Genomic DNA, 21,834 nt, shown 5'->3' with positions numbered 1-21,834 from the left:
TGCTATGGGATTGTTTTTGTATTGTAAGATAAGTTCTTTGATTGTTAAATAGCAGCACGAGTGTAGTCTAGTTAGAGACAGTTAGAGGTTCCCCTTTTTACTGAATGTTAAATGGCCCCCTAGAAATTCTTAATGTGTTGTTTAGGGAAAATTAGGTAAATGTTTTTGGACCCATAGGACAGAGTAGAGTAGAACCTGTCCTTGGTTAAGGGTACCCGGCATTTCAGAGGACAAAGAAGACCCAGTATTGTGATCCTTCATGCTTCACGTTGAGGATCAAGAGGACGGACTGTAGCCATCTGGGATGGCCACTTACAACTAGGTACAGAGAAACTCGCAAAGCCTGTTCCTAGGGGAACAAGCCAAGACTCAAGAGCCTGAAATGCTTATTTGTCATCAAAAAGTCCAGACGGTATCGAAACTCCGTCCAATTAGCATTTTAATGGGGCCGATTAACATTTGATGGCCCATCTTCACCAAAACAAAGGACTGGTTTCTGCCAAACTTTTATTACAAACATTCCCATTGAGAAACGGAGGGAATTCTTCTTTAAAACTGGTTAGTTATCTAACAACTGTTGCCAATGTTCTGTGTTAAGCATTTATGAATTCTAAATAGAAATATCTGATCACCAAAATGGCATCTTAAGCCCATTTACTTTTCAAGCCTGAAAATCACCATTTGTGATATTAGTATATGGACATGGTACACATCGGTAAGGCACCACCGTCAATAACTTAGCCATTGAACAGTTTTAAATAAATTAGTTAAGCATCTGTAAAACAGTCTGTGAAAGAATGTCAAACAAATTGCTCTTTCAGACAACAATTATTTTCAGCAATAAGCACATACAATAAATAAATAAACCAAAACAAGCCAACTAGAAAATGAATTTTATATCACATTTGCAGAAGTAAACTGTTCTAATGCCGTTCTAATTTGGAACATGGCTCCTTCAACTTATAGGTTACACTTGACACTCAATGCTACGAACATTCTGAAGCGGATTGGAGGTTCTTCAGAAAATTTGATTTACTCCTACCTGTTGATTTAACACCATGTGCACTCCATGAGGTCGTATATCACAAGTAAATTCGCCCAGGAACTCTAGAATGTCCTCAATGGTGGCAGCATAGGGTAGGCCTCGCAGACGGATGCAGTCTCGCAAATTAGTAGAAGGCACAAAAGGCTGAGGGAGCAGAGGAATGATCGGAGCGGGTGCTATGGGGATGAGGGGAGCGGATGTATACCTGTTAAGAACCTGTAGGGAATTTAAACATCCAAAAAAGATATTACGTTTCTCAGTCTCCTTAACCCAAGTAAACTTCCTTAGATTTCATATTTCTGAAACTAGAACTGGTAACCCAATGGCTCACGGCGCCAAGGACCCGGGTTCGATCCCGGCCCCAAGTCACTGTCCATGTGGACTTGGCACACTCTCCATGTCTGCATGGGTCTCACCCCCACATCCCAAAAAGATGTGCAGGCCAGGTGGGATGGCCACGCTAAATCGCCCTTGGAAAATAAAGAACTGGATAGTCCAAAAGTCTTCCTCTTCAAATTAGAGTATTACGAGCCTGCTCAAATAAATGCAGCTTTTATTTTTTATTATGCCACCTATTAAACAAAACATGTTCATGAAAAATGCATGCTTGCACTGTCTTGTTAACGATAACTGATTCTGCATACTTTGTAATTTATTTCACAATCTTTAAAAAAAGAGACAATTTAGCATAATTAGTCCATTCTAACTCTCCTAACCTGTTCAGCAAATCTTTCAATGCTATTTTCCGCTGATTTAGGAAAAACACACTGTTGTGTTATTCACCCTGGGGTAACACGGACTGCAACTGGATGCAGTTGTACTTAAAAGTAGACACCAAACTTTGATGCAAGTTCAATATGCTTTATTGAACTTGCTGAGCAGTGCACACAGTTCGCTGTGGGTTGACACTCTACTAATCTAAGCGTGCTAACTATAACTAGCTAGACCAGACTAGCTCTGAGCCACGTGAAGAAGGTGCTAACTGATATATACACACTGACTGTCACTACAGTTGTCACCAGTGGAAAAGAGGCAGAGTGCTGATGCCTCGTGTGTTTTATAGTGGGAAACCCCCCTCTAGTGTTCTGCCTGGTGATTGGTTGTGTTCTGTCCTGTGTGTTGATTGGCTGTACGGAGTGTCTGTCACTGCCTGTCTGTATCTCATTATGTGCATGAGAGCATATCATGACACACCTATACTCCCTGCAGTTGCAGTTTCCACAATCTTCGCACGCGCACCCCCACCCCCAGCCCCCCCCCCCCCCCGCCCACCCACCAAGTCTCAAGTGCTTGTTTTATTTTCACAATGTGGAACTTTCTTGTCACAAGAAAGAAAGACAGAACATCTGCAAACACATGGTTTGAGAGATAGAATATAAGCCGGTTTGCCAATCAGAGTCATGACCAAGTCACGATATCACAACAGACGCAGTTGTCCACATAGACGATATGGCAGATGGCTGCACAAAACAAGGTTAAAGCAAAGCAAGGTGAATTAGTCATAGACCCCACCATACAACTTAGGAAGATTGTGCATCTAAAATACCGCAGTACACCACAAAATGAAATTGATAATTTGAAAGTAAAGAACATACGTCTTAATGAATTGCTTAAGCAGCATAGATTGCCCATAAGAGTGCCTGTCTGAGTGCCACGTTACTACTTAAGAGTACCACTTGATATTTTTGTTTCATGCCTTGAATTACCAATATGAACTTCAAATGTATTATCGCACTAACCTGTTGCACTTCAGCTGCTGTACTCCTGAAAAGTTCAATGTACCGCTTTCCCAGCATATCCTTGTGCTTCTGAAGTGCATTTTGGGCATACTCCTCACAGGTAAACAATACAAAAGCATCACCCGTCGGCCTCTCATCAGGATACTTGACAAAAAGAATTCCCTCTTTTCCACCTGTTATTGGGCAGCTTGATCCAAAAAATGACAAGACTTCTTCTGCTGTAGCGGTGAATGGAAGACCACGCATGCGAATAATCACCTGATTCTCCTTCGATAAGAACTGCGCTACCTCATTGGAGGTACCTAGAACGATACAATGGGAGTTTAAGGCACAACAATCAGAAAACAATAATAAACTAGCATCCAATTAAAACACACCGTGTAAAGGTTTAATTATAAGTGACTTGCGAAACAAAAATTAGCCAAATTAATTAAATGAGCTACAGAATCGGAAATGGATTGCGATACTTTTGTGATGTCTGCAGTTAGTGCATTTCACATTCTTCCGCATGCAATGATTTTCAATGTATAAACTCATCTTTCTCGAGGGTAAACTGGGGCATAGATCAATGACTGGTTGGCAGCCTACACCACCATATGCGCAAAGATGCACACACAAGGATGAATGTGGGACCAAGATGGTACTGTAATAACAGCCTTAAAAAAATTTTTTTTAAATAGCTTTAGAGTACCTAATTCATTTTTCCAATTAAGGGGCAATTTAGCATGGCCAATCCACCTACCCTGCACATCTTTGGATGTGCCAAGAATGTGCCATGTCCGCACGGACAGTGACCCAGGGGCCGGGATCGAACCTGGGACTTGGGTGGCGTGAGGCAGCAGTGCAAACCACTGCGCCATCGAGCTGCCCAGTACTGTCATATACTGATGATTGTCCTGCCTGACAACAATCACTCGGGGCATGCAAAAATGGAGAAAATGGAGAATGACAGATGCCTGCAGAACTGTACCCTAGTCAACTTCATCAGGAGAGCAGGGAAAACAGAGAAGATTTAAAAAAAATAAGGATATACATCTTTAGGTAATGTTTCCAAACCAAATAACTGATATGATTGGCTACCAGCTATCATAGAATTTACAGTGCAGAAGGAGGCCATTCGGCCCATCGAGTCTGCACCGGCTCTTGGAAAGAGCACCCTACCCAAGTTCAGCACCTCCACCCTATCCCCATAACCCAGTAACCCCACCCAACACTAAGGGCAATTTTGGACACTAAAGCCAATTTATCATGGCCAATCCACCTAACCTGCACATCTTTGGACTGTGGGAGGAAACCGGAGCACCCGGAGGAAACCCACGCACACACGGGGAGGATGTGCAGACTCCGCACAGACAGTGACCCAAGCCGGAATTGAACCTGGGACCATGGAGCTGTGAAGCAATTGTGCGATCCACAATGCTACCGTGCTGCCCTATATTCCCAGTTAATTCCTAAAATCTGCAGGGGGTGGGTTATGACTTGTAGATTATTAAATCAAAATGAAATTCAAACCAGATTTAATTACAATATTTATTTTTCAATACCTTTTGATTGCTCACAATTCAGCATTAAATTTCTGCATTCAGATATTGTATCATCTTGACATATGATATGGCAGTGGTAGTTGCCAGGCTTCCCAAATACCAAAGGAAACTTGGACAAGCTATCACAACAATTTGCATTTTATTATGAGGAAGTATTTGCACTGAAGTCAGGGGAAAAAATTAAAACCATTATTGAGATTTTAAATATGAAGTTGAAACACACTATTACATTTACACAGCTAATAGTTAATTAAACATTTCCCCAAAAGGTTTCTGCTTCGTTAAACACCCCTTTTAGGCAACAGATCTCAAATTTTCTCAATAAAACATCCAGTAAGATTACCACAACATCCACTTTTACTACAGGGAAGTATTTCATTTGATACTCAAAAAACCAAAGCTTCTACCAAACCCTTGCAAACACAAACTTGTCTTCTCAGAGGAGGACTGCTTTCTTCACAGGTCTGATTCAGCGCACATGCTCCTCAGGATCTTATGGCCACACCTACCCATACAGCTCTCAAATTCTGTTTTTCCCCTTTCATCTTTAAATCTTTTGTTTTTACATCCCTTTGGAAATTTCCTTTCGCAGAAAGTACAGATCGTCCATGTTATTTTCATGGATACTACTTTTGGGCAAAAATAACACTGCTTTATTCATTTACGATTTTTGTCAATTGTACATTTTTCCTTTGAAATGTAGTAGTTAAACTTCGGTCACCTCCCTCATCTTCCTAATGCAAATTTCCTTCATGCTGCTCACAATCTTCACCCTGCTCACCTCCAATTCATAATACTTGCTTTCACACCCAACCCCTTTTTGATGTTTTAACTACTTTCAGTCTAAATAAATTAGTCACACCAATATGCAAACACATGCCAGTTTCACAGAATACCAGTGATATTGGGAAAATATTGGAAAATTTTCACACTTGTCTAAGATGCCAAATTTTCCCTCCGTGCTATGAGCATATTTTCTTTATCTTGAGTAATAAAATGTGATAAAAGCAATAAAAGAGAAATGTAGGTTTCAAAAGTTACTTTACCTCCTGCAATTTTCAGAAAATCCTCCCCTGTTGCCTTGTATACCTGAAAAAGATTTACCAATAAAAATATTGTGCAAATTTGCTGTTGGTGTTCCCGATATTAAAAACTTGGCCAAACTTCAAAAGTACTTCATTGGCTGTAAAGTGCTTTGGAACATATAGGAGTTGTAAAAGAGCTTTTTTCTTTTATTGATGCATAAAAGTTTTATAGGATTTGAGGCATTAAAGGTTCAATATTCAAATGCAAATGAAATCATCACACTGAGCACTCTATTCACTACATTCAAAATGTATTCAATTCAAAATAGCGGAACAGAGGGCACACGCCAAAGTGAGAGCAGGCACCAGAGCTAGGGCACATGCCAGAGCAACAGCACGAGAAAGCAGACAGGATAGAAAGTAGAGAGCAGGGGCTACTTTCTGTTCTTCTAGTACTTGACTGTAAAACACTGAAAACCAGGAAGGATAGACTGCACACCCCTAACCGAGCCCAGTGATTTCAATAGTTTACAAGATAATTGGCCCATCTTACTTTTTGCATTCAGAATGTCACCCCGTTGCAGCATCTATGTTTCTTAAATAATACCAGTGTTTCCATTTCCACTGTTCTATCCAGCAGTCCATTCTGTGTGTTGATCACTACATGAAGAGTAATTTCCCAAGATCAGTATTAAAATTATATTTAACCAGTTAAGTTTGTGACCTATTATCCTGTTCTCACAATTTAAAGTAATATTCTGAATTTACCTTTTCCATAACCCTGTCAATTTAAAGCTCTAAAGCCACTTAAATATCTAAATTTCTCTTGTGCATTTTCAGTGACTAGACCCGAATACTGCCCAACTTTCTCTGACTTGCATTCAGCTATTTTGGCTAACTTGAACAACATTCTATTAATGCAGAAAAGATTTACTAGGATGCTATCGGGAATTGATGGTTTGAGTTCAAAGGAGAGGCTGGATAGACTGGGACTTTTTTCCCTGGAGCGTAGGAAGCTGTGGAGTGAGCTTAGAAGTTTATAAAATAATGAGAGGCATAAATAAGGTAGATGGTCAACAACTTTTTCCAAAGTTAGGGGTGTCTAAAACTAGATGGCATAGGTTTAAGGGGAGAGGGGAGAGATACAAAAGGGTCCAGAGGGGCAAGTTTTCACACAAAGGGTGGCGAGTGCCTGGAACGAGCTGCCAGAGGCAGTTGTGGAGGCGGGTACAATTTTGTCTTTTTTAAAAAAAATATTTTTATTCTCCTCCTTTTTCACATTTTCTCCCACATTTACACCCATCAACAATAAACAATAATCAGCAAGATATGTCAATCCCCATAATAACAACGATCCCATCCGCCCACCAACCCCCAAACCTCAGCCCACATGTTTACATAAACAAATGACAAAAAGGAATCAGGGATTACCCATAGTCACCCTTAATCTACACAGATTAATCTGGCTCAAATCTGTGGTTCCCCCGAATCGGCATTTCCCTTGAACCTAAACCCAACCCGAAGTGTTGGCGAGACTGCCTCCAGATTTTCAATGAAGCTATTATTACCGGACTCCCTGAATATTTCCCCGGAGCTATCGGGAGCGGCACTGTTGCAAGTGCCTTCAGCCCCGACCCCCTGCACAAACTCTCCTCCATTCTGACCCACTGAGAATCCACCCCTCTGACCCAGCTCCGCACTTTCTCCACATTTGCCGCCCAGAAGTAGTACAACAAGTTCGGGAGACCCAAACCCCCTGCCTGCCTTCCCCTCTGTAGCAGCACCTCTCTCACTCTGGCCACCTTCCCTCCCCATGTGAATGAGGTAATCCTTCCCTCAATCTCCCTGAAAAAATTCTTTGGCAGGAAAATCGGTAGGCATTGAAAAATAAACAGGAATCGCGGCAACACATTCATTTTAACCGCCTGTATCCGACCTGCCAGTGACAGAGGAAGGTCGTCCCACCTTGCCAGATCGGCTTTCACTCTCCCCACCAAACTAGTGATGTTGTACCTACGAAGCCTCCCCCACTCCCGGGCAACCTGCACCCCCAGATATCTAAAATGAGTCCCTGCTCTACGGAATGGCAGCCCCCCCACCCCCACCCCAACCCCCACCCCCGGCCGAGACACCACAAAGTACTCACTCTTGTCCAGGTTAAACTTGTACCCCGAGAAAGACCCAAATACCCGCAGTAGCTCCAATATTCCTCCTATCGACGCACGCGGCTCTGACACATATAGCAGCAAGTCGCCGGCATACAAGGACACCCTATGCTCTATCCCCCCCCGCACTATTCCTTTCCATGCTCCCGAACTTCTCAATGTGATGGCCAACGGCTCGATCGCAAGTGCAAACAGCAGGGGGACATAGGACATCCCTGTCTCGTCCCACGTGGAGAGAGAAATATCTCAAACTGATAATATTTGTGCGGACACTCGCCTTCGGTTCCTTATATAATAGCTTTACCCAGTTCACAAACCTTGGTCCAATCCCAAACCGCTCCAGCACTGCCATCAGGTACCCCCATTCTACCCGATCAAACACCTTCTCGGCGCCCAATGCCACAACTACCTCTGTTTCCTTTCTTTCCGCCGGTGCCATAACCACGTTCAAAACCCTCCTAATGTTCGAAAACAGCTGCCTCCCTTTCACGAACCCCGTCTGATCCTCCCCTATTACCTTCGGAAGGCACTCCTCCAGACTACCCGCCAGTACCTTCGCCAACACGTTTACGTCCACATTCAGAAGTGATATGGGCCGATACGACCCACACTCCGTCGGATCCTTATCTATTTTTACTAACAGGGAAATTGATGCCTGCCCCAAGGTTTGCGGCAACACCCCCTTCCCTATCGCCTCCTCAAACATCCCCACCATCAGGAGTGCCAACCTATCCTTAAATTTTTTATAATATTCCACCGGAAACCCATCCGGCCCTGCCACCTTCCCCGACTGCATCCTCTCAATCGCATCCTTTATCTCCTGCTCCACTATTGCTCCTTCTAATGTAGCCCTGTCCCCCTCCCCTAGCCTCGGGTACTCCAACCCATCGAGAAATTCCTGCATCTCACGGTCTCCTCCGAGTGGCTCGGACTTGTACAACCTCTCATAAAACTCCTCAAAAACCTTGTTAATCACCACTGGGGCCACCACCAACTTCCCTGCCCTATCCTTCACCTGAAGAATTTCCCTTGCCGCTGCCTCCCTCCAGAGCTGACCTGCTAACATACGCCTTATCTCCATGTTCATAAACTGCACCCCTTGCTCATCTCATTTGGCACACCGCCTTCCTGGTGGACAGTCGGTCGAAGCTTGCCTGTAGTTCCTTCTTCTTTTCCAGCTTTGCCGGGTACCCATCCTCTGCATACCTCCTATCTACCTCCAACATCTCATCTATTACCCTCTGCCGCTCCAACCTCTCCTCCTTATCCACCCTAGCCTTAAACAAAATTACCTCACCTCTCAACACTGCCTTTAGAGCCTCCCAGACGACTGCCTTCGACACCTCACCCGTACAATTGAAACCTACATATTCCTTAATTACCGTTTCAATTTTCTCACAGAATACTTGGTTCCCCAAAAGCCCCACATCCAGTTTCTACCCCGGTCTCTGCACTGCCCCCTTCTCTATCACCATATCCAACCAATGTGGAGCGTGATCTGACACTGCAATTGCAGAGTATTCCGACCCCTTGACTCCAGCCAGCAAAGCCTTCCCCACCACAAAAAAGTCGATCCGCGAGTATATCTTATGGACCGCTGAGAAAAACGAATACTCCCGTTCCCTTGGGTGCAGGAACCTCCAAGGGTCCACCCCTCCCATTTCCACCATTAGCCCAGCCTGCGCCTTCGCCCCCCACTGATGGGACCAGCGAGCGCGGCCGTGATCTGTCCAACCTTGGCTCCTGCACCAGGTTCCAGTCCCCCCCCCACAATCAGCTCATGCGTGTCTAAGTCGGGAATAGCCCCAACCACCTTCCTCGCGAATTCCACATCGTCCCAATTGGGACCGTATACACTTAACAGCGCCACTAATCTCCCCTCCAATGCCCCTGTCACAATCACATATCTACCACCCTGATCTGCCACCACCTTCTCCATCTGGAAGCGTACCCTTTTGCTGACCAGCACCGCTACCCCGCAAGCCCTTCCATCAAATCCGGAGTGAAACACTCGGCTAACCCAGCCCTTTTTAAGTCTCACCTGGTCCTTCACCCTCAAGTGAGTCTCCTGCAGCATTGCTCCATCGGCTTTCAAACTTTTAAGATGTGCAAGCACCCTTGACCTCACCTCCCAGCCCTCTCACTTTCCACGTGATTATCCTTACTGGGGGTCTCTCACCACCCCCCTCCCCCCACCTTTCTTACCCACCATCACCATACCACCGGGCCCTGCCCCATAAGCCTGACCCGTCCCTGTCCATTGTTAACATCGAACCCCTTCCCCCCCCCTCCCAAGAACCCCCCCTACAAAAACATCCCCCAACATCCCTCCCTCCACCCCCTCTTGCTCGCCTCGTAGGCCCATTGAAGCCTGCTACCCAGGCTCCAATGTCCGCAGTCCTCCTCTCACCTCACCCCCGTTCACTAACTGACTCTAGTTAGCTAGCGCGGGTGGCTCCCCCCCGCCAATACCTCTCGCCCCCTTCCGCCCAGTCCCAGAGAAAGAAACACCAAAACAAACCCAACAATCCAACCCCTACAATTCACTAACATAACATTTAACCGTCGCAACACAGAACGCCATTAACTTGAACTCTGCAACATTGCAAAGAGAAGTAAATTTCAAATTTTAATACAAATCAGTAAAAAAAAGTTGTAACATTTGTACATTTTCCAGCCGCTCAAACACAGTCCACAGTCTCTCTTCCAGTTCCGCTCTTCACGTCTGTCCCAAGCCTTCTGTCCTCACGAACGCCTCAGCCGCCTCCGCTGTCTCAAAATAAAAGTCTTTGGCTTTATATGTTACTCTCAACTTCGCCGGGTACACCACACCAAATCGCATGCCCTTCTTGTACAAAGCCGCCTTCACTCGCCCAAACGCCACTCGTCTTTTTGCCAACTCCACCGTCCAGTCCTGGTAGATCCGAACCGCAGTACCATCCCACAGCACCTCACGCTTCTGCTTCGCCCAGCTTAATACTTTCTCCTTCATGCAAAACTTATGGAAGCAGATAATTACTGCCCTTGGCGGCTCGTTCACTTTGGGCTTCGGCCTTAATGACCGATGAGCTTGGTCTAGCTCGTACAGGGTGGGGCTCTCACCCACCCCCATCAGCTCCGCCAACTTCTTAGCGAAGTATTGCGTTGGCCTTGGGCCCTCTGTCCCTTCGGCCAAGCCCACAATTCTCAAATTGTGCCGCCTTGAGCGGTTTTCCAAGTCTTCCAGCTTTGCTCGGAGTCCTCTGTTAACCTCCACCACCCTCCGCAGCTCGTCTCCCATCGAGGTGATCTGGTCGCTGTGTCGTGTCACGGTCTCCTCCACCTCCTTCATCTTCTCGCCCTGCTCTCTCACCTCGGCCGATGCCTTTGCCACCTCCACCCTGATCGGGCCGAGTGCCTCCTCCAACAATGATCTTACCACGACCACCATCTCTTTCCTCAGGATCTCCATGTGCCTCACCAAACGTTTTTCCAGCTCCACCACCATCACCTCGGTCACCTTCTCCACCGTAAGTAGTGCGGTCCCGCCTTGCAGTTCGGCTTCCGCCATCCTGTCAACACTTTTGCTTTTGCTCGTCTTCTCCTTCGGCGGCGAACCCGCGTTTCCTCCTTTCTTTGACGCTGCTTTTCGCATCTTTTAGCGGCTTATTGTTTTTTATCTTCTTTCTTTTCTCCTCTCTCCCCCTTCACCCTCCTGTCCATCAATCTGACATTCTTCGTTTTTGAGAAAAAAAAAACTTTTACCAAACTTCCATGAATCTTCTTTCTTTCTCCTCTACATTCACCTGGGACCAGGCTTCAAACCTTCTTCTTCCTCGGTGGGAGCCATCCGACGTGGAGCACCCTCCCTACGTGGCGCTCGGGCCTGCCGCCTCGACCTCTTCGTAGCTCCGCCCCCGCTGCTCCGACCTGCCGGGCCCGGCGCCTCAGCCTCTGCCTCCGCCGCCCGCGCAGGGTTCTTCGCCGGCTTTTAAACCGGCCCCGCTGGCTGCTCGTGGCGGCCCCAAAGGCAGTCGGGGAGTGCATGGGGTCTCGGGGATTTCTCCGAAATCGCCGCGAATCGCGGCCACCAGCGGAAGCTCTTTTTTTTTTGTGGCCGCCCTGCTCGCCCACCCCACAATTTTGGCTTTTAAAAAGCATTTCAATAGTTATATGGGGCAAGATGGGTATAAATGAATATGGGCCAAATGTGGTCAATTGGGACTAGCTTAGTGGTTAAAAACTGGGCAGCATGGACAATTGGGCCAAAGGGCCTGTTTCTATGCTGTAAACCTCTGTGAGCCTCTCTGCATTGTTCGGTTATTGGTTACATATTGTAGAGGAAAGGGTTATCAGAAGCATACATGATACTGATGTAATAACAATCACATGACTGAAAAGTAAGAAGTCTGTAAGGGGAAGCTCTAACCTTTTGTAGAAATCAAAATGTCCCATGTAGACCCGGACCACACAACAAAACAGAGACAGTAAATTTTTAAAAATACAAATATCAAACAGATACGAGGCTGACAAAAGGAAAGAGTTCCTGAAAGCAAGGACAAAAGAAAATAAAAATGCAAGGCTCACCAAGAAGTTAGAACTCATGGGAGCTGCAGGTACAAGCAAGACACAGACCCAGAGTCTGGAAAGCATTGGGCACAGCCCAAAGCAGCAAATAGCAGCACAGGAACAATTCCAGGGCTTAGGCGAAGCATGGAATCCACACTACCACTGCCGGAACCATTTCAGAGTACAGAAAGCCCACAACAGGCCCAGAACTAGGAAAAAAGTTTAAAGTACAGAACTGCTCCAGGCTTACACAAAAGTACAAAAAACCCAGGTTGATAAAGGTAAAGTCACCCGAGTCCCAAATAACCAGAGGCTGCTTTTCCCTTTGAGGGGGAGAACTGACTGAGGTGGTTTAACCGGAGGATCACCTCACTTCAGGTGAAGGGCAAGGTTGAGAAGGCAGGCCTTCTCAGCCAGTACAGGAATTGAACCTGCACTGCTGGCCTTGTTCTGCATCACAAACCAGCTGTCTAGCCCACTGAACGAAACTGGCCCCAGCAGGTTAGTAAACAGGTTAGGTTCTGACGCTGATGACACAATAATAGACCAATGGGTTGTTGAGACTCCAGCTTCCTATGAAAATGTCCTGCAAGCTAATGACTTTTATTTCAATGTCTGTTGAAATTAATAATAGAGACCTATAGTTAATAAAAGAAAGCAAAGAATGGGCAAAAGCATGCATTTGTTCATCAAATCTATAGGTTGGCATGGAACTGTGATTTTGCAATCTTAAAGGATGAGCTGATTAATGACAGAATCATAAATCAGACTCGGATGAAACATGATCAGATCGTTTACAGATTTCATACTTCTTAGGAACAGGGGTAGGACCAGCAGGGTTCTGCTGTTATCCAAAGTGAGGCACAGGATACTAATAGGTTTGGCCAGTGAGCAAAAGGGATTAAACCATACTGTATACGAAAGGATGAATTATATTTGTGACGGTGGCAACATATCTTGGGGGGCCAGAGTAGTCACCCTTGTACCAGAAAGGGATTGCTCCTAGCCAAATTGCACGGTGCCCATCCAGATATATCCGAGATGAAGATGCTTGCCAAGAGATTAATATATGGTGGCTTGGTATTAATGCCAACATAGAGTGTCTGGTGAAGTGCTGAACGCAACAAAGGTTGCCTGCTACAGCCCCATTGTACCCTTGGGAACGTCTGGGGCCAGCCATGGGTACGAGTTCATGTTGAAGTGGGGCCATTTTGGGCACAATGTTTTTGCTCCTTGTTGTTGTCCAAAGTGGAGGGAAGTGTTTGAAACTAAGTCTATGACGTCGCACGCCACAATTGAGAAATTGTGTCAGTGTTGTTCGATCCAGGAGATACCTGAAGTCAGTGTCAGATAATGGAACAGCCTTAGAGTGCAGAATTTCAAAATTTCACCTCCTTAAATGGTATCAAATGCATCAGAACTGCGCTTTACCACTTAGCATTCAATGGACTGGCTAAACAAGCAGTCCAAACCTTAAAGGTGGGCCTTAATAAGCAGTCACAGAGACCAAAATCTCTCTTTCTTCTGGGCTATTGAACCACTTCACAATGGGCGGGCTGTCAGCAGGGTTTTGATCGGCCAGCGTCTGAGGAGCAGACTAAGCCTGGTGTTTCCAAATTTGCCAGGGAGGATAGATGCCAGTCAGTACAAACAGAATTTGCAGAGAGGGTAGCTACCAGCCAGTACAGTCAGAAGAAAAATCACGATTCACGCAAATCAACAAGGTAGTTTTCAGTGAAGGAAGCTGTATATGTCAGAAATTTTGTAAGCGCATCGAGTTGGGTCCCAGGAATTGTGTCAAAAAAAAGATCTTTGTTTTAAGTGAACGTACAAGGAAGAATTGTCTGTAAGGACGAGAGTTGTCCCAGCAGCCAGTACTGCCACCTGAAACCATGTTTCTATCAGGAAATAAATAATATATAAACTAAATGGCAACTGCCATAACAAAAATAATAACTCTCCAGAGATAACCAAGTACAAATATCTATACAAAAACCCCCCTGAGAACCCGCCCGGGCCCCCCTTCCCCCCTTCCCCCCTTCCCCCCCCCCCCCCCCCCCCCCCCCCCGGGTTGCTGCTGTTGCCTTCCCATTTCCTTTATCGTTCTGCGAGGTAGTCAATGAACGGTTGCCACCGCCTGGTGAACCCTTGAGCCGAACCCCTTAGTGCGAACTTTATCCGTTCTAGTTTTATAAACATAGAACATAGAACATAGAAAATACAGCACAGAACAGGCCCTTCGGCCCACGATGTTGTGCCGAACCTTTGTCCTAGATTAATCATAGATTATCATTGAATCTACAGTGCAGAAGGAGGCCATTCGGCCCCCTGAGTCTGCATCAGCTCTTGGAAAGAGCACCCTACCCAAACTCAACACCTCCACCCAACACCAAGGGCAATTTGGACATTAAGGGCAATTTATCATTGGCCAATTCACCTAACCCACACATCTTTGGACTGTGGGAGGAAACCGGAGCACCCGGAGGAAACCCACGCAGACACGGGGAGGACGTGCAGACTCCGCACAGACAATGACCCAAGCCGGAATCGAACCTGGGACCATGGATCTGTGAAGCAATTGTGCTATCCACAATGCTACCGTGCTGCCCTTAAGAACAAATAAATCTACACTATATCATTTTCCCGTAATCCATGTACCTATCCAACAGCTGCTTGAAGGTCACTAATGTTTCCGACTCAACTACTTCCACAGGCAGTGCATTCCATGCCCCCACTACTCTCTGGGTAAAGAACCTACCTCTGATATCCCTCCTATATCTTCCACCTTTCACCTTAAATTTATGTCCCCTTGTAATGGTGTGTTCCACCTGGGGAAAAAGTCTCTGACTGTCTACTCTATCTATTCCCCTGATCATCTTATAAACCTCTATCAAGTCGCCCCTCATCCTTCTCCGCTCTAATGAGAAAAGGCCTAGCACCCTCAACCTTTCCTCGTAAGACCTACTCTCCATTCCAGGCAACATCCTGGTAAATCTTCTTTGCACCTTTTCCAGAGCTTCCACATCCTTCCTAAAATGAGGCGACCAGAACTGTACACAGTACTCCAAATGTGGCCTTACCAAAGTTTTGTACAGCCGCATCATCACCTCACGGCTCTTAAATTCAATCCCTCTATTAATGAACGCGAGCACACCATAGGCCTTCTTCACAGCTCTATCCACTTGAGTGGCAACTTTCAAAGATGTATGAACATAGACCCCAAGGTCTCTCTGCTCCTCCACAATGCCAAGAACTCTACCGTTAACCCTGTATTCCGCATTCATATTTGTCCTTCCAAAATGAACAACCTCACACTTTTCAGGGTTAAACTCCATCTGCCACTTCTCAGCCCAGCTCTGCATCCTATCTATGTCTCTTTGCAGCCGACAACAGCCCTCCTTACTATCCACAACTCCACCAATCTTCGTATCATCTGCAAATTTACTGACCCACCCTTCAACTCCCTCATCCAAGTCATTAATGAAAATCACAAACAGCAGAGGACCCAGAACTGATCCCTGCGGTACACCACTGGTAACTGGGATCCAGGCTGAATATTTGCCATCCACCACCACTCTCTGACTTCTATCGGTTAGCCAGTTCGTTATCCAACTGGCCAAATTTCCCACTATCCCATGCCTCCTTACTTTGTGCAGAAGCCTACCATGGGGAACTTTATCAAATGCCTTACTAAAATCCATGTACACTACATCCACTGCTTTACCTTCATCCACATGCTTGGTCACCTCCTCAAAGAATTCAATAAGATTTGTAAGGCAAGACCTACCCCTCACAAATCCGTGCTGACTATCCCTAATCAAGCAGTGTCTTTCCAGATGCTCAGAAATCCTATCCTTCAGTACCCTTTCCATTACTTTGCCTACCACCGAAGTAAGACTAACTGGCCTGTAATTCCCAGGGTTATCCCTAGTTCCTTTTTTGAACAGGGGCACGACATTCGCCACTCTCCAATCCCCTGGTACCACCCCTGTTGACAGTGAGGACGAAAAGATAATTGCCAACGGCTCTGCAATTTCATCTCTTGCTTCCCATAGAATCCTTGGATATATCCCGTCAGGCCCGGGGGACTTGTCTATCCTCAAGTTTTTCAAAATGCCCAACACATCTTCCTTCCTAACAAGTATTTCCTCGAGCTTACCAATCTGTTTCACACTGTCCTCTCCAACAATATTGCCCCTCTCATTTGTAAATACAGAAGAAAAGTACTCATTCAAGACCTCGCCTATCTCTTCAGACTCAATACACAATCTCCCACTACTGTCCTTGATCGGACCTACCCTCGCTCTAGTCATTCTCATATTTCTCACATATGTGTAAAAGGCCTTGGGGTTTTCCTTGATCCTACCCGCCAAAGATTGTTCATGCCCTCTCTTAGCTCTCCTAATCCCTTTCTTCAGTTCCCTCCTGGCTATCTTGTATCCCTCCAATGCCCTGTCTGAACCTGGTTTCCTCAGCCTTACATAAGTCACCTTTTTCCTCTTAACAAGACATTCAACCTCTCTTGTCAACCATGGTTCCCTCACTCGACCATCTCTTCCCTGCCTGACAGGGACATACATATCAAGGACACGTAGCACCTGTTCCTTGAACAAGTTCCACATTTCACTTGTGTCCTTCCCTGCCAGCCTATGTTCCCAACTTATGCACTTCAATTCTTGTCTGACAACATCGTATTTACCCTTCCCCCAATTGTAAACCTTGCCCTGTTGCACGTACCTATCCCTCTCCATTACTAAAGTGAAAGTCACAGAATTGTGGTCACTATCTCCAAAATGCTCCCCCACTAACAAATCTATTACTTGCCCTGGTTCATTACCCAGTACTAAATCCAATATTGCCCCTCCTCTGGTTGGACAATCTACATACTGTGTTAGAAAAGCTTCCTGGACACACTGCACAAACACCACCCCATCCAAACTATTTGATCTAAAGAGTTTCCACTCAATATTTGGGAAGTTAAAGTCACCCATGACTACTACCCTATGACTTCTGCACCTTTCCAAAATCTGTTTCCCAATCTGTTCCTCCACATCTCTGCTACTATTGGGGGGCCTATAGAAAACTCCTAACAAGGTGACTGCTCCTTTCCTATTTCTGACTTCAACCCATACTACCTCAATAGGGTGATACTCCTCGAACTGCCTTTCTGCAGCTGTTATACTATCTCTAATTAATAATGCCACCCCCCCCACCTCTTTTACCACCCTCCCTAATCTTATTGAAACATCTATAACCAGGGACCTCCAACAACCATTTCTGCCCCTCTTCTATCCAAGTTTCCGTGATGGCCACCACATCGTAGTCCCAAGTACCGATCCATGCCTTAAGTTCACCCACCTTATTCCTGATGCTTCTTGCGTTGAAGTATACACACTTCAACCCATCTCCGTGCCTGCAAATACTCTCCTTTGTCAGTGTTCCCTTCCCCACTGCCTCATTACATGCTTTGGCGTCCTGAATATCGGCTACCTTAGTTGCTGGACTACAAATCCGGTTCCCATTCCCCTGCCAAATTAGTTTAAACCCTCCCGAAGAGTACTAGCAAACCTCCCTCCCAGGATATTGGTGCCCCTCTGATTCAGATGCAACCCGTCCTGCTTGTACAGGTCCCACCTTCCCCAGAATGCGCTCCAATTATCCAAATACCTGAAGCCCTCCCTCCTACACCATTCCTGCAGCCACGTGTTCAACTGCACTCTCTCCCTATTCCTAGCCTCGCTATCACGTGGCACCGGCAACAAACCAGAGATGACAACTCTGTCTGTCCTGGCTTTCAACTTCCAGCCTAACTCCCTAAACTTGTTTACTACCTCCACACCCCTTTTCCTACCTATGTCGTTGGTACCAATGTGCACCACAACTTCTGGCTGCTCCCCCTCCCCCTTAAGGATCCTGAAGACACGATCCGAGACATCCCTGGCCCTGGCACCCGGGAGGCAACATACCTTCCGGGAGTCTCGCTCGCGACCACAGAATCTCCTATCTATTCCCCTAACCATTGAATCTCCTACAACTATTGCTTTTCTATTCTCCCCCCTTCCCTTCTGAGCCCCAGAGCCAGACTCAGTGCGAGAGACCTGGCCGCTAGGGCCTTCCCCCGGTAGGTCATCCCCCCCAACAGCATCCAAAACGGTATACTTGTTTTGAAGGGGAACGGCCACGAGGGATCCCTGCACTGTCTGCCTGTTTGTTTTTTTCCCCCTGACTGTAACCCAGCTATTCTTGTCCTGTACCTTGGGTGTGGTTACCTCCCTGTAACTCTTCTCAATCACCCCCTCTGCCTCCCGGATGATCCGAAGTTCATCCAGCTTCAGCTCCAGTTCCCTAACACGGTCTTTGAGGAGCTGAAGTTGGGTGCACTTCCCACAGGTATAGTCAGTGGGGACACCGGTGGTATCCCTCACCACCCACATCCTACAGGAGGAGCATGTAACTGGCCTAGCCTCCATCCCCTCTTACCTTACAGAATATAGCTGCTGTGTGGACTAACTGGATCTCCGCCCTCCGACTCTGCTCCCAGTCAGCTACACTTCCTGTAAACTCCTGGCTCTCTTCGCACTCTTTGCGGAAATGTCAGAAACAAAATGAAAGGAGCACCTTACTCCCTCCTCACCTAACTCCCTCGGTCACCAAACTCTCACTATCGCACTCAAAAAGCACCAAATTCAGCACTCCCTCGGTCACCAAACTCTCACTATCGCACTCAAAAAGCACCAAATTCAGCACTCCCTCGGTCACCAAACTCTCACTATCGCACTCAAAAAGCACCAAATTCAGCACTCAGTGCAAACAAAGTCTGCACTGTAGGGGATCACTTTTATACTGTGAATCTAGCCTCTAAAAACTGGCCTAATCCAATTAACTAATTAACAAGCTCCAGCTGCAAGTGCCTAGAAGTAGAAGCCTGTTTAAAGCTGATTGAAAATTCACCTTCTTCTAAACCAAACAGCAACTTTTAAGTTAATTAACTAAATAAAAGAAAGACTAAACTTTAGATTAAAATGAAGCCTTATACTCCCTCGGTCACCAAACTCTCACTATCGCACTCAAAAAGCACCAAATTCAGCACTCAGTGCAAAAACCCTGCCATTTCATTTATCCAGGTCTCCACGCCCGGGGGTTTGGCTTCCTTCCACATAAGCAATATCCTTCGCCGGGCTACTAGGGACGCAAAGGCCAAGACATCAGCCTCTTTCGCCTCCTGCTCTCCCGGCTCTTCTGCAACCCCAAATATAGCCAACCCCCAGCCTGGCTCGACCCGGACCGCCACCACCTTCAAAAGCACCTTTGCCACCCCCACCCAGAACCCCTGCAGGGCCCAGCATGACCAAAACATGTGGGCGTGGATTGCTGGGCTTCTCGAGCATCTCCCACACCTATCCTCTACCCCAAAAAATTTACTGAGCCTTGCTCCGGTCATATGCGCCCTGTGCAAAACCTTGAATTGTATCAGGCTTAGCCTGGCGCACGGGGACAACGAGTTTACCCTACGTAGGGCATCAGCCCACAGCCCCTCCTCAATCTCTTCCCCCAGCTCTTCTTCCCATTTCCCCTTCAGCTCATCCACCATGATCTCCCCCTCGTCCCTGTATATATCCGACACCCTACCATCCCCCACCCATGTCCCTGCGATCAATCTATCTTGAATCTCCTGCGTTGGGAGCTGCGGGAATTCCCTCACCTGTTGCCTCGCAAATGCCCTCAGTTGCATGTACCGAAATGCATTCCCTTGGGGCAATCCATATTTTTCCGTCAGCGCTCCCAGACTCGCAAACATCCCGTCTACGAACAGATCTCTCAGTTGCACAACCCCAGCTCTCTGCCATGCTCCAAATCCCCCATCTATTCTCCCTGGGACAAACCTATGATTATTTCTTATCGGGGACCGCATCGAGGCTCCCGTCCTTCCCCTATGTCGTCTCCACTGCCCCCAAATTTTTAGCGTTGCCACCACCACTGGACTTGTGGTGTATTTCTTCGGGGAGAACGGCAACGGTGCCGTCACCATTGCTTGTAGGCTGGTTCCTTTGCAGGACGCCATCTCCAATCTCTTCCACGCCACTCCCTCCCCTTCTCCCATCCACTTACACACCATTGAGATATTGGCAGCCCAGTAGTATTCACTTGGGCTCGGTAGTGCCAGCCCCCCCCCTATCCCTGCTACGCTGCAAGAACCCCCTCCTCACTCTCGGGGTCTTCCCGGCCCACACAAAACTCATGACACTTTTCTCAATTTTCTTGAAAAAAGCCTTTGTGACCATCACCGGAAGGCACTGAAACACAAAAAGGAATCTCGGGAGGACTACCATTTTGACCGCCTGCACCCTACCCACCAGTGACAGGGGCACCATGTCCCATCTCTTAAAATCCTCCTCCACCTGTTCCACCAACCTTGTTAAATTAAGCCTATGTAAGGTTTCCCAACTCCTGGCTATCTGAATCCCTAAGTACCAGGGGCGTCATTCTCCGCCGGCGGGAGTCTCCGTTTTGCCGGCGCCCGGGGGTTTCCCGACGGCGTGCGGCTGCCCCACAATGGGAAACCCCATTGACCGGCCGGTGTTACGGAGACTCCCGCCGGCCGGTCAGGGCAGAAATATGGCGGGGCGGGTAGGAGAATTTCGCCCCTGAAATCTCTTGTTACCTTACTCAGCGGTAAATCATCTATTCCCCTGCTCTGCTCCCCCGGATGCACCACAAACAACTCACTCTTCTCCATATTCAATTTGTACCCCGAAAATTCCCCAAACTCCCCGAGTGTCTGCATTATCTCAGGCATCCCCTCCACTGGGTCCGCAACATACAGCAATAAATCATCTGCATACAAAGATACCCGGTGTTCTTCTCCTCCCCTGAGTACTCCCCTCCACTTCCTGGAGCCACTCAGTGCTATGGCCAGGGGCTCAATCGCCAATGCAAACAGTAACGGAGACAGGGGACACCCCTGCCTCATCCCTCTATGAAGACGGAAGTAGTCAGACCTCTGCCTGTTCGTGACCACACTCGCCACCGGGGCCCTGTACAGCAGCTGTACCCATCCAATAAACCCTTCTCCAAAACAAAATCTCCTCAGCACCTCCCACAGATAATCCCACTCCACTCTGTCGAATGCTTTCTCGGCGTCCATCGCCACCACTATCTCCACCTCCCCCTCTGGTGGGGGCATCATCATTACCCCTAGCAACCTCCGTATGTTCGTGTTCAGCTGTCTCCCCTTAACGAACCCAGTTTGATCCTCGTGGACCACCCCCGGGACACAGTCCTCTATCCTCATCGCCATCACCTTGGCCAGGAGCTTAGCATCTACATTTAATAGGGAAATGGGCCTGTAGGACCCACACTGCAGCGGGTCTTTTTCCTTCTTCAAAAGGAGCGATATCGTCGCCTCCGACATAGTCGGGGGCAATTGCCCCTTTCCCTGGCCTCATTAAAGGCTCTCATCAAAAGCGGGGCCAGTAGGTCCATATATTTCCTATAACATTCCACCGGGAATCCGTCCGGTCCCGGGGCCTTCCCCGCTTGCATGCTCCCAATCCCTTTTACCACCTCCTCCATCTCAATCTGTGCTCCCAGTCCCGCCCTCTCCTGCTCCTCCATCTTAGGGAATTCCAGCTGATCCAGGAAACACCTCATTCCCTCCTTCCCTTCCGGGGGCTGAGCCTTATATAACCTCTCATAGAATGCCTTGAACACCCCGTTCACTCTCTCCGCTCCTCATTCCATCTCTCCCTCCTCATCTCTCACCCCACC

The 21,834-nt window shown here is 47.2% G+C and overlaps 1 protein-coding gene across 3 annotated transcripts in view; it reads right to left on the bottom strand.

Moving 5' to 3' along the window:
• LOC140385664 (epithelial splicing regulatory protein 1-like) overlaps positions 1-21,834 on the bottom strand; it is a 169,756-nt gene that overhangs the window by 93,987 nt on the left and 53,935 nt on the right. For all 3 annotated transcript variants that reach the window (XM_072468049.1, XM_072468048.1, XM_072468050.1), the window contains exons 9-11: positions 5,375-5,417; positions 2,785-3,086; positions 1,043-1,261 (exon numbers count right to left, since the gene is read on the bottom strand). In XM_072468049.1, coding sequence (XP_072324150.1) covers positions 1,043-1,261; positions 2,785-3,086; positions 5,375-5,417 — 564 coding nt within the window. The remainder of the gene's footprint in view (positions 1-1,042; positions 1,262-2,784; positions 3,087-5,374; positions 5,418-21,834) is intronic.

This window comes from Scyliorhinus torazame, chromosome 11 (genome assembly GCF_047496885.1).
Source record: "Scyliorhinus torazame isolate Kashiwa2021f chromosome 11, sScyTor2.1, whole genome shotgun sequence".
In the NCBI taxonomy this organism is placed as follows: domain Eukaryota; kingdom Metazoa; phylum Chordata; class Chondrichthyes; order Carcharhiniformes; family Scyliorhinidae; genus Scyliorhinus; species Scyliorhinus torazame.
This window is presented reverse-complemented; position numbering and strand designations above follow the sequence as displayed.